Here is a 14,003-nt window from a genome sequence, read left to right on the forward strand (position 1 = left end):
TACTAACATAAAAACGCGATTAGAAGTTCAACACTAACCTTGAAAACGGAAGGAAAGCCTCGACATAAAACACATTTAGTGTTCAGGAACAAGTGTTTGACACAAGTGGAAAGTGCAACCCCAATATTTTTACATGTGGTTTTAATGATCAGGTCTAAAAATATACAACGAGTATTAAAATTTACATTTCTGAGAGAAAGGGGAAGGGGGGGAGGGGGGCGTTACAACACTGGGAGTCTTGTAACCTGTAATAAGCAATTTTCTTTGGTAGTTGGGCAAGGAAAAGCCTTCATAATTGCTTTATATGTAGGAACAGAAAAAGTGCTATGGCCATTTGCTCCATTTAGTCAGCTGCAACAGTCCTGTGTTGAAAAAGTGAAAATGTATCAGAGTATTTAAAAAGCTGAAGTTCTCGCAATGTCAAATTACAGATGATAAAGATCAAGCTGAAATGAAGAAGCGATAGTTACACAAGGGTTTTTTTTTATTATTATTTTACTTAAGGGGGACAAGTCACACAGACTTAGTATAGGCTGATATCCAGACTGCTGACACTGTCCTTTGGCTGGTATCATACAGTTACAGGAGCAAAGGCTTTATCAACATTTGAACAGAAATCATTAATTGTTACAGTCATACCAGCCTGTTAATGGCTAAACTTTTATACTTCCATCAATAAAGGCCGCATTACAACTTCACATAAAATCACATAAAGTCTAAATATACCTAAAATAACAATCTAAAATCACCTAACTTAAGTATTTAAGGTTAAATATTAACAGTTCTATGAGTCTTTACATTAGCAATTGCCCTTTGCTTTTACAGATAAATGCCTTAAATAAATATTTTACTATAGATCTATTTTTAAGCACCTATACAATTCAGGCTTGCAGGAAGTGGAGCTCTTCCCAGAGAAACGGAGAGTCAGCCAATTGGTGGGTCTTGTTTTATGATGACCAGCGCAACTTGGCTTCATCACCATCAGTGTTCAAACCTTTCTATTAGTGGCGCCATCTACTGTGCTCCCATCTGTGGGTGTATCCTGGAAGCCAGTGCGATTCATTAAAAGTTTCACCATATTTCAGAATCAATAAAAGCTTCATAAGACCTAATTGTGATAACATGGAAAGCAGGCGCAAAACAGCTTCTTGAAGGGGTTGTTTTTATCAGATTTAATGGCATTATCCAAATAGACCCTGCTTTCCAGAATGATCACACCAACATTTTGAACATTTTTCTGGATATTTTCCACTCCTGTTCCCTGCTCCTCCATGAGGACAGCCACATCTAGGAACAGTTCCTGGATCCCCGCGATTCTCTTCTCCAGCTCCTGCAACTCACGGTGCCGGCTCTCTATCTGCATTAGTGCAGACCGGGTAGATTTCCCTTGTATCTGAATGCTGAACACAGTCAATTCTTCACCCTCCATCATCTCCTCCAGCTCCTCCATGCTAACCTCCTTACCCACTATCTCCATCTGTCTCTGGATCTGCTTTTTACAGGCTTCCCTGTGGTTCATCTCTGTGTCATTGTAGCTGAACATCACCTCCCGCAGAGCGTTGCTCAGGCAGTGGTACTGTGTTCGAGCAATGCGCACTGTGGGGTCCAAACTGCCGCGTTGGACCTCCAGTTCACCTCTGAGGTTATTTAGCATATGCAGCCTCTGCAACACAGCTTCACCTCTGCGTTTAATATCTGCCCCAATTGCGTTGGAGTCCCGTTTTATCACAATGGAGTCTGAAGTCTTATTCAAAGCCTGATAGTTTACGTCCTTCAGATCTCTGATGTCATTTTGGATCTGCTGGATTTCCAGACGTATCAGCTGGGCCTCCTTCAGGACATCATCCAGCTCATTATCTCCAGCTGTTGCTTCATGATCTGATAGGTTATCTAGCTGCACTGTACTAAAACCCTCCGTGTCAGTCTGTACCTGATGCAGGTGTCCCAGTCTGTCTCTCATGGCTGGAAGGAAACAGAAAAAAGGTAGATTTACTCATCTGGGAGAAAAGGTTCATCCGTGACTTGAAAAAAAAGCATCACATCCAATATATTTAGTGTTTAGCAACTTTTAGAGGCAATGAGCAACCTTATTCTTCATTTGTAGTCATGTTTGAGGCCAGTCTTCAGCTTCTAAGGGAGGTATTTGGCTCTTTGGCTGCTAAAGTTGAAATTAAACTATGTTGAACAGCTAGGTGTGTGTCTGTGTGTGTGAGCAGACTGCTTTTTCAGAAAAAAGCAGTCTGCAGCAGTTCAAAATGATGACGATGGGAGAAGTGAGTGTCTTAAAGTGAAAAAAAAAAACCCTCAGCGTTATGAAGCTGAGGAGATTATTATCATCTGTGGGTTCGTGAGTACGTGCAGTGCGTTGTGTAAATTAAAATAAATAAACAGTAAGCTTTGCAGCTGCTTTTAGTTTTTATTTTTCCAAAGTAAATGAATAAAAACATTTCAAATTGAAATTAAAAGAAATATTTACTCCTCAAACTTGGTTTAATTGATTACAACTAAACATCTTACTGCTGAACCGACCGCCACCGCCTGACCTTTTTACCCTGAATTGGCTGTAACATCCCTGCTGAAGACATAAATGCTTCCTGTTTTATAAGCTAAAACAGAAAAACATCAAGAGAAAGCTGTTTCCCAGCTAATGACTGTAAAGCTTTTATTCTGTTAAGCTCATCTTACAAAATAAAACACAAAGGTCTTGTAATCAGTGCATAGCACTGTGGCACATTTTCTACATCTCCAGTATCGAGTAATCTTAGATGAATTCTCCTGATCCACTAGGACGTGTAGTCTGTCAAAGACTTGCCAAACAAGTTCTCAAACAGAGAAGCTGTTGGATTTTTTCTTTGTTGCAATACTTTGAATTAAAGTGTTTTAAGCTTTGGTGACGGTTTAGCTCCCAAGCAGATCAGATAAACATGAGCCTCAAGGCTGAATGCAGCAGCCCAGGTTTGATTTGGACTTGAGGAACTTTAACACTCTCATTTCCTACTTTCCTGAAAAGCCCCACCCCCCAAAAACAAAAATAATAATATTAAAATTATTTTAAGCTTAACTCAACAAAAACAACAGAAGAAAAGCAAATCATGTTACTGATCACCATCATACAAAGCAGACATGAACTCAGTCACAAGGAAGTCTGGTTGGATTTAAATGATTTTTACAATAGATAATACAAATTTTACATTATTGAAACACATAATCTATTATTCTGAGCACTGAAAAAGCCTTATTGGGATGTGAATACTTTCTGTAAACATTAACAGTGTAAAGTACATGGACATAGCTGTATGATTTTGCCAGTACTGGCCCTTTTCTTTAAATCAGTAGTAAATTACGCATCATATGATTCATCAAGACAAATTCGCCCTTTCTATCAGATGCAGTATAAACTCACTAACAGTTTAATGTCTTGTATCATGATGCTGTGCTGACAACATTTGCACTAAAAAGGGCCCCTGAGCAAACCTAAAGAATATAAAACCTATGAAGCTATGATTATAGAATTATTATATCTTACTTGTATTGTTCTTAGTTAGCCGTAGATGAGTTTCAGATACTTCCTTGTCCTCTGTAGTTAAAGGCGATCATGAAAATGGGAGTTCAGTCCAGTTAGTAGAGCGACGGCTGCTTTAAGAGCAAGTGATTTTTTAAAACTGTTAACCATCATCTCTGATAGACCTGCTTATGAGGAAAGGTTTTTAAAAACAAAACTTTCTGCATTCCTCTCGTGTCACGTGGAGACGTGAGGTGACGTACAGTAGGACAAAGCTATGCTTGTTAACGATTTAACATAAAGATGAAACACTCGTGCTTACATTTCACCTCTGTTATCATCACCTTTACCGCACTGCTTTTTAAAAAAAAAAAATAGCGTTCTCGGGTGTTGTTTTCTATCAACAGAAATGGCAATGAAGGGGGTAAATGGCTGTGCTGAGGCCTTGACAAAGCACATATAAGATAACATCAGGGATAGAGGTCACTGACTTTGGACACACGACATGTTAAAAAAAATAAAGAGGAAGTATTTGAGATAGCTTATCTTCCAGAGGGGTGGGACCAAAATGTTCTTATATGATAAAAACTCAAGTCTAAAAAAAAAGAAAAAGAAGAAGACATGAAACACTGCCTTCTTTAGTTAATACTTCTACATCCTTTCCTGTTTCATGAAACACAATCTAAGTGTGAAGCCACCAACCATCAAGTGATTTTCAGTCATGCAGCCAGAAAAAGAAACTCAAGCTGAATAGATCATTCGGTGCATAGGCTGCATGTGCATGAGCAGTAATTTCCATCGGCCTACTGAGTTTCTGAGTCACTGGGATTGTTTCTCACGGGGGATTTTTTTTGAAGGCCAACGTGTGCCCTATAGCTGTATAAGCATAACTGACACTTTACTCTTAAGACAAAAGCATAAATGAAACCATGTGAAGTTAAAAATTCCCCACTAAACCACAACCAGCAGTAGTGTTCTCTTTCACCGTTTCTGTTTTTAGCACATTTCTCACTCGCCTTCTTAAGACCTGGTGTCATGGGCTAATGGAGAGAGGACACAAATGTAGTACATAAAGAGAAACTGGGTATTGACTAAAAAAGGAATAAAAGAAAGCTAAACAAAGGGCAAAAAGATTACCCTAACACAGCACAGGAAGGACAATTAAAGAAAGACAAGGAGAAAGAGGAAGACTGGACTATATATAGACTGTGGACTAAATGGGGAATAACAGACAGAAGAGGAAAAAGACACAAGTGAAACACAATCACAACATCCTTTACTTCACAAAGGGGGAAGGAAAATTAAAAAGCAAACTGTTAAATTTAAGCAGAAGACAGCTGATACTAGACACTAAACATGATAACACAGAAGGTGGAAGAATATGGAGGGGAAACATAGACAAGGGAAACACTGTGGGAACTAAAAACCCCAAAAGAAGAACTTCCAAAAACCACACAGGAAACAGAACTCAAATAAAAAAAAAAGAAGCTAAAGCTCAACATCATTAGAAGAAGACGCCAAAACAGGATTCCAGAATTAAACCTTCACACAAAATCCTAGAAAATCCTTAAAGACTAAGAAACCTGGTTCATTTTTTGTGGTCGATGACAAGAAGCAAATTCTAACACATGCATTTGTTGGTCAATTGTCTGTTCAAATCACAACAAAGCAAAAGACCAAAGGATCGACCCCTAGATGGCAACAAAAATAAATCGTTCAGTCAGAACATCTCAAATTAGAACCTGAACTTTGTTTTTATAGTTTAACTGTCACCTACAACTTTGAGCAACGGAAATATTGACCACTTTATTTCATTTATCTCTATACAAGAGTGAAAGGGAAGTTTTACAAGATGCTAGTGAGACCTGCTGTGATGTATGGTTTGTGACGGTGGCACTAACAAAAAGACAGAAGGTGGAGCTGGAGGTGGAGGAGCAGAGCTGAAGACAGACCGGGATGGACAGGATTAGAAAGGAGTGCATCAGAGGGATGGCTCAGCAAACAGAGTTAGAGAGGCATGCAGCATCTATCTGGGTGGTGCAGAGAGCTATTTTCAATATACCAGATCAAATGTTTTTTACTTGACAAAAATTCACAGTCAATAAGTGTAAAATGATCTGATATTTCATGAAGAGCCAAGAAAGTTAAAAAAAAAAACACACATAAAAAAACAAGTAAAACAAAGATTAAACACAACTTTAATGAAAAAGCCCCAGAATGCTTAGGATTTAGTGGTTCTACTAGTGGTTTTGCTGACATGGTTATGCTCAGTTTGTCCAGTTAGAGGGAAGGGATGATCTGTTAAGCACCACCTCTTCTGCTCACTCACTTCAATCTTCTTCTTCTATCCAGCTTGCTGTGCCTTCTTTCTGCCACACCCTCACGGGAAGCAGAGCTTTCAGCTGCTCTGCTCCCAGGCTGTGGAACTCTCACCCCCCAGATATTAGAAGCACTGGTTCTCTCCCCCAGTTTAAATCAACTCAAAACCCATCTGTTCAAATCTGCATATTCACTGTGAATTTATTGTTTGTTTATTTTATCTTGTGCTTTTTGCTTTTATTGTTCTTCATTGTAATTGTTCTATTATGTGTTTTATTCTATTGTTAAGTGTCCTTGGGTGTCTTGAAAGGTGCTTTTAAATAAAATGTATTATTATTATGAAAATTTTTCTGAAATTGTATTATTTATCGTAAGAATAACAGTCTCTTCAGCAGTGTTACGGAGACTTGGAGACCTATGCTTTTTTGTGACATTTTTCTGGCCCGCTTTACTCCCCCTTTAACCATCACAGAACCCCTGGAATAAATCCTGAGACCCACTGGCTGCTCAGACATCTTGCATCTTAAAACGAGCCACTTTGAGGTGGTTTGGATGCCTCCTGGAGGCCTTCCTTTGCAGGTGCTCCAGGCAAGCCCACCTGGGAAGAGAATCTTGTCTAGCTTGGGAATACCTTGGGAACCCTCTGGAAAAGGAATATTAAAAGTATTGACTTTTTTAAATTTGTTTTTTCTGCATAACAATAAGTTCTTTTTTATATATCTTGTGTTTGTACTTAAAAGGCGACTTCACCCATGAAACACATTTCTTCTTACACATTTTTCTGTTTTGGATCTCTAACCTTGAGAGAAGTCTAATACTGAATAAATGATAAATGATACTAATGGCACTTAACTTGGTGGTGCTCAAAGCTAAAAAAAACAAAAAACAAAAAAAAGATCTGAAAGCCCCAGCTGCAATATCTCTTTCTAGAAACCCCGAGGGCAGTTTTATGTAGGAACTACTTTTATTTCTATTGAACTCTTCCCCCTGCGCCTGAGGACAGGCTAGTGTTGGTGACACTGTGGTATAAACAGTGATGGCTGAGCTGCACGTTTCTTTTGGTTCAAGTACGTAGAAAGAATGATGTACACCAAAGGAAAAACATATCAATTAGAGGTGAACTTCTGCCAGAGATTCACTTTTGCCACATTGTCTGTGCAACATGCCTCAAAGTCTATGCAATATGTTGAAGTATTTATTTTATCCAGCAGATGTCAGTGATAAAACAATCAGGTCTCAGGGCCACAGATACAACAGTACTTTAATCTGCTCCAGCAAAGCTCATTAAGTTTCCAAAAAACACAAAAACAAACAAACACATACACACAACCAGCACAAAACGAGCAACTAACTAAAGACTAAGCTTTATACTTCTCCAAGTCATATGTAAACATATGCAGCTCACATTATTGTTTTAACAAATTTCTGTTATTACCTTTTGAGACAGATGGTGATATTAAGAAACATCACATAAGATTAAAAAGCATGTGCATTAGACTTATGGATCTTTATTTTTGTGGACAGTTTTTAATTTTAGATATTTTCCCAAAGATGTTCAGGCTTTTTATAGATTGCAGTGTTTAACTTCCAGCACCAGATGCAGCTAAAAAACAAAAAGAAGGGGAAAAAAAGGGGGGGAAAAAAGAAAAAGAAAATACAAATTGAAAGTTCCAGTTAAATTCATGTAATCTGTTTTTTTCAGTCAGCTGGTTCTAATTTAAGCAGCAATAAACCATGTTGCATGAGATTCATATGTACATTTCCCTGGTCACAAGTTGTGATCTGGGCATGTGATCAGCAAACTAACTCTTAACATCAGACTCTAACTTTGACACTCTCTGCACTGTTTCTCAAAGGTCCAGACCTACCAGGCACAGTTAAAGAAACACTGGGAAACTGTTCATTGTGAACTAGCCAAGACTTCTTATTCTTAATGAAAAGCTGCAAATCTGCTAAACTCAATGACAAAGGTCTACTTTGTGCACTTGGACAGTTGAACAAACCATAACACTGTAACACTTTGCCACGTTCCTCTGCAAATTGACCTTTTTTTAAATGGAAATGTGAGTTTTACCTACAGAACGTTTTGTTACATAACGGGATCGCAATATAATGGGTCAGAGCATAAAAAAGTGCCTTCTAAATTCTAGGTTTTACTGATAAGATCCAGTAACTATAACCGTCTTAAAATATATCTGAAATTCCTATTTAAAGTACAAAATTGGTGTCAAATTAATCAAATATTTACTAACTGTGATAAGATGATTACCTCTGTAGAACAACATGCTTAATGCGATATATTACAGTTGCTGTCTCTGTGTTTTCCCCAAAAGCAAGCTGCAGCCATGTTTATAGTATACTGATTTACAGTTAATCACATTTTCTGCAGTTCTGTAACATATACGGTGCAACTGTGCAGTGCAAAGATTAAAAAAAAATAGCTGTGTTAAAAAAAATTTTTTTATACAGTGCAATAAATTCCGTTCAGACATAAAACTTGAGTCATCTGTTAGGTCTGAATTTTATACATAGTCCTTTATGATAGCACAAAATGCACAGGTAGATGAAGAGGACATGTACACACATGCAAGCTGACTCACGGAGACCCCCTGCACTTTTATTACATTATGTAGCATTAGGCCTCAACAGCTAGGCTGCTGTAATCAGTGGAGAAAACATCAGCTGTTTTCACTTATCCAAAGTTGTGACTCTAATTAAGTGAGCTTATTAACTTTGTACTAAGGTTCACATAACAGCACCAGTGTCTCAAAGAGTTTGATCAAATCAACATGAATGCCTGTCATGGGTTTGCAGAAGTTTCTCTGCTCTAAGCTTTCCCTAGGTCTCATTTTATCCACCTTGGTGACATATCATACTGCTTTTTCACTGAGGTGAAGAGAGGACGTCACTGCTTCTATTACAATATGAAGCAAAATTAGTGCACATTAGTGAACGCACGCAAAGCTACTGGTCCGGACGGGATTCCCGGCCGCGTCCTCAGGTCATGCGCGGCTCAGCTGGCTGGAGTGTTCACGCACATCTTCAACCTTTCCCTCTCTCTGTCTGTAGTCCCAGCCTGCTTCAAAATGGCCACCATCGTCCCTGTACCCAAATCCTCCACCATCTCCTCATTGAACGACTGGCGACCTGTAGCCCTGACCCCCATCGTAAGCAAATGCTTCGAGAAGCTGGTCAGGGACTTCATCTGCTCTGCACTACCCGACTCACTGGACCCTCTACAGTTTGCATACCGCCACAACAGGTCCACTGATGATGCCATAGCCCTGACACTACACACTGCCCTGTCACACCTGGAGAAGAGAGACACGTATGTGAGGATGCTGTTTGTAGATTACAGCTCAGCATTCAATACCATCGTTCCCTTGAAGCTGGACAGGAAACTGCAGGATCTAGGACTGAGCAGCTCCCTCTGCAGCTGGATCCTTAGCTTCCTGTCTGACAGACGCCAGGTGGTCAGACTGGGCAGCATCACCTCATCCCCCATCACACTGAACACTGGTGCTCCACAGGGGTGTGTACTGAGCCCTCTCCTGTACTCACTCTACACCTACGACTGCACAGCCACTAACAGCTCCAACATCATTGTGAAGTTTGCGGACGACACTACAGTGGTGGGTCTTATCACCAACGGTGATGAGACGGCTTACAGGGAGGAGGTCAGTGCCCTGACCCACTGGTGTCAAGACAACCATCTCACCCTCAACGTCGCAAAGACAAAGGAGTTGATAGTGGACTTCCGGAGGTGCAGAGAAGTACACACCCCCATCACCATCAACGGCGCTGCTGTGGAGAGAGTGAGCAGCTTCTGGTTCCTTGGCGTACACCTGGCTGAGGATCTTACGTGGTCAGTACACACAAACAAAACAGTGAAGAAGGCCCAGCAGCGCCTCTTCTTTCTCAGGAGACTGAAAAGATTCGGCATGAGCCCCCGCATCCTCAGGACCTTCTATCGCTGTGCCATTGAGAGCATCCTCACTGGATGCATCACCACCTGGTATGGCAACAGCACCGCCTACAACTGCAAAGCTCTCCAGCGAGTAGTGCGGTGCTCTGAACGGATAATTGGAGGTGAGCTTCCCTCCCTCCAAGACATCTACAGGAAGCGGTGCCTGAGGAAAGCGGGGAGGATCATCAAGGACTCCAGTCACCCCAGCCATAAACTGCTCAGACTGCTTCCATCAGGAAGGAGGTTCTGCAGCATCCGGTCCCGTACCAGCAGACTGAGAGACAGCTTTTTCCATCAGGCCATCAGACTGCTGAACACGTCATAGACACCTCAGCTTCACTACTGGAACTTCAACATTATGCACTCCACACTGTATATAAATGCCACTTGTTTTGCACATATTCAACTCTGTATATTTTATATATTTTATTATTATTATTATTATTATTATTTTATTTTATTTTTTTACTATTTAATTTGTAAAAATGTGTATACACACACACACACACACACACACACACACACACACACACACACACACACACGTAGGAAAATATTTAGTATACACATCCAGAAATGCATACACTATTATATATTGTACATATATTTATTAGTTTCAGGTTGGCCATTCTTGTATTTTGCTCGTTTGTGTTGTTGTGTTTGCACATCTCTGTTGCTTGTGGGGCTCGCACACAAGAATTTCACTCGCATGTGCTGTGCCAGTGTGCCTGCACATGTGATGTGACAATAAAAAGTGATTTGATTTGATTTGATTTGATTTATTTAATGCCTTTTAGGTTTAGAAGTTTAAAGGAAGATTTAGAGCATATGTTTAATAATCAAAAAGCTTTGCAAGAGGAAAAATCTCACTTCATTGTTGTGAATGAAGATGTTCTCTTTTCAAATTGATACAAATTTAATAAAAATAAAATTGGATCTGATCAAAAAAACCACAGACACAAATGATAGGATTTTCCTAAAATAATCAGCTAGAGACAAAAACAAGGATTTATGATACCACATCATAATAAGAAATTATGAAAGGAAAGTTCTAAATAAAATGTAAAAACATTAGATAACCAATTATAAACTGTAAATACTGAAGATGGATTGTTTTGCTGAAATCTTAAAACTGATGGACAACTATGCAGCCGGGACTGTTTGCCAGCAGCAGTGTTAAACCGTCTGTCCAGCACGGGCAGTAACAAAGGTCAGTCCACAACAAATAATAGCAGAGAGATTCAGTGTCCAGTAGGCCAATCAGACCAATCAGTCTGGTCCTAATTCTTTTTCAGAAGAGCATTAACAAGTTTAATCTTTTTATGAAAGTTAAAATGTGGGGTAAACAAGGCAGGGTTTTTTTTCTTCCTATCTCCAGAATTGGCTGAGACTAATCTGTTTAAAGTCCCACAACAATAAAACCTCACCTCAGTCAAAATAAGCAAACCGTTTAGAGCTGGAATATATTATTTCATGCACTTGTTATAGGTGTAAGTGACTCAGCTGGTTCCTTTAAGGCCTCATTCCCCTTTAGCATGCTCTGTGTCTTGAAATCTATTTTTGCATTAGCTAATGATTTTCATCTTGTTTTATGTCTGCAGTTTCTGGCAGAAACAATTATACCTATGCTATATTGCACTTACAAACATGTTTTGTTTTGAGTGAACAATGCTGCATCTCCAACAAGAGCTGCTCAGCAAACACATACGCTACAGGTTGGTGAGGAAATAAATTGAAATCCTGAATGAGTGGAGTGTATAACAGTATATAACAAAGGCTACTACAGCTTTTCTGAAGACCTTCCTATATATGTTGACCAGACACTTTATTAGGCACAGCTTGCTAACATTAGGTTAGACTTGCTTTTGCCTTCAGAAAGGCCTTAAGTCTTTGTGGCACAAAATCAACAAGATGATAGCATCACACAGTCTTACATCCTTCATGCAATCTTACAACATTGCAAAACTGCTCTATTGGATTGCGATCTGGTGACTGTGGAGGCCACTTAACTGCACTGAACTCAGTGTCACATTCAAAAAAGCAGCTTTTGGTGATCTGAGTGTTGTGACATGGTGTGTTATCCAGCAGGAATCAGCTCTCTGAAGATGTGGTCATTAAGGGATGGACATAATCTGCAACAATATTTAGGTAGACTGTGATGTTTAAACAGTCCTCATTTGGTACTAAGGGGCTCAAAGTGTGCCCAGAAAATGAACCCCACATCATTATAGTCTGAAATGTTGACACAAAATAGGATGAATCTATCCTGTTCTAGGGTGACAAGAGTGGCACCTGGTGTGGTCTTCTGCTGCTGTAGACCATCTGCTTCAGGGTTTGTTGTGATTCCGAGATGCTCTTCTGGATACCTTGGGTGTTACGACTGGTTATTTGAGTTATGGTTGCCTTTCTAGCAGTCTGTTCAGTCTTCTCTGACATCTGCTATCAACATGACATTTTCTCCAAGAGAACTGCTGCTCGTTGGATAGTTTCTCTTTTTTGGACCCATTCTGCTTTTGTGGGAAAGCAGAAGATTATTTCAGTTTCTGAAATACTCAGACCAGTCTGTCTGGCACCATCAAGCACAGTCATTTAAATCACATTTGTCCTTTTTCTGATGCCCAGTTTGAACTACAGCAGGTCATCGTGACCATGTCTACATGCCTAAATACACGGAGTTGGTGTTGGCTATGTGATTGGCTGCTTAGATACTTACAGGTGTTCCTAAGAAAGTGAGCAGTGATTAGGGTGTGTTTTATTTATAGTTGCCTAAAATTCTGAGTTTGGCCTTACTCATTACTTTGGCATCTAAGTAAAAAATTGCCATGACCATCATAAAGCATGTGTAATACTGAAGAGAAAAAAAAAAGCTATGGAACAAAGACACCCCCCCCCCCCCCCCCCCCCCGCCCGCCAAAAACAAAACAAAAACTAAACTAAACAAACAAAAAAATCATCTACCACATTATCTTGCCTAAACTGGCATTATCATGTAAGCCCAAACACTGCAGTGCTAGTGCTCATAAAAGAAGTTTCAGCAAAACGCTTTAATGAAAGAAATGCAGCTTAGCAGATAAACACATTATTAGTTTATCTTTTATTTTTTCACAGTCAGAAGTCAGACTGCAAGGGGTCAAGCTTTTGAAGCAGCCTTTTCTAAAACGAATCTTGTATTTTAGGCAGACTGTTGTGTGTTTGTCTGCCCTGCTCATGATATTCTGCCCACACGCCTCAGTTTAAACACCAAATCGAATTAAGTCTGTTTTGCTCAAGAGGTACATTTGACCAGTCAGCTGATTTTCATTTTCAAGAAAACTTTTTTGCCAGCTTTAAAATATTTGATCATTTCCATACGCTCTATGCTGTTATGAAATATTGTTTGTGTTGGACTGGTAACAGATCAGCTGATCAACACTAAATACCAAAAAAGAAACCCTCAGAATGACATGTTGTGCATTCAGAGGTGCTCTTATGCATACTATAGTTGTAATGAGTGGTTATTTGTCTCCCTATCAGTCCTTCTCTGACCTATAGCATCAACAAGGCATTTACACTCAGAGAACTGACATTCACTGGATATTTTCTATTTTTAGACCATTCTCTTTAAACCCTCAAGATAGTTATACAGGAAAATCTGAGCAGATCAGCAGTTTCTGAAATATTCAGACTAGCCAATTAGTACCAAGAAACATGCCACATTCAGATTTGCTTTAAATACCTTTCTTCCCCCATTTTGATGCTTCAGCAGGTCATCTTGATCAGGCCTACATTGATTGGCTGATAAATATTTCATTTTACAAGCAATTAACATGTGTTCCTAATAAAGTGGTTTGTGGAGTGAACAGTAATTAACCTCAATATGAAAGCACTTTTAAAGTAGATTTGCTTTGCTATGGCTTTTTTTTTGTTTGTTTTATGGAGAAATGTCGTATAATTGTTGAACAATTTCTCCATGCAGTCTTCAAAGTGGGCACTCAATTTTACTGTTTTTAAGATTCTGACTTAATAACAGTAATAATGGGTTGAAGTTTTAAAATGTGGTCATGCTAACAATCATGTTAATATGTTTGGGTTTTTTTTTTAGCATTAGCATGCAGCAGTTTATATATACTGTGTTTATATAAGGCTGGCAATTTGCTATTTAAATGTCCACTTCTTCCCATTCTCTAAAAGATGTTTTAGTAGTACATCTGCCCATTTTAATGTTATTAAATAAGT

The 14,003-nt window shown here is 39.2% G+C and overlaps 1 protein-coding gene across 1 annotated transcript; it reads right to left on the bottom strand.

Annotated features, from left to right (window-relative positions):
* Window positions 1-333: 333 nt before the first annotated feature.
* LOC147306933 (syntaxin-11-like) lies at window positions 334-2,003 on the bottom strand. Its single transcript, XM_086275186.1, has one exon. The coding sequence runs from the start codon at window positions 1,958-1,960 to the stop codon at window positions 1,109-1,111; it is 852 nt and encodes a 283-aa protein (XP_086131312.1). The 5' UTR covers window positions 1,961-2,003; the 3' UTR covers window positions 334-1,108.
* Window positions 2,004-14,003: the final 12,000 nt, after the last annotated feature.

This window comes from Aulonocara sp. 'chitande type north' Nkhata Bay, linkage group LG19 (assembly GCF_057382095.1).
Source record: "Aulonocara sp. 'chitande type north' Nkhata Bay isolate Kocher_YH1m ecotype deep benthic linkage group LG19, A_spYH_male_GT1.1, whole genome shotgun sequence".
NCBI classification, from domain to species: Eukaryota; Metazoa; Chordata; class Actinopteri; order Cichliformes; family Cichlidae; genus Aulonocara; species Aulonocara sp. 'chitande type north' Nkhata Bay.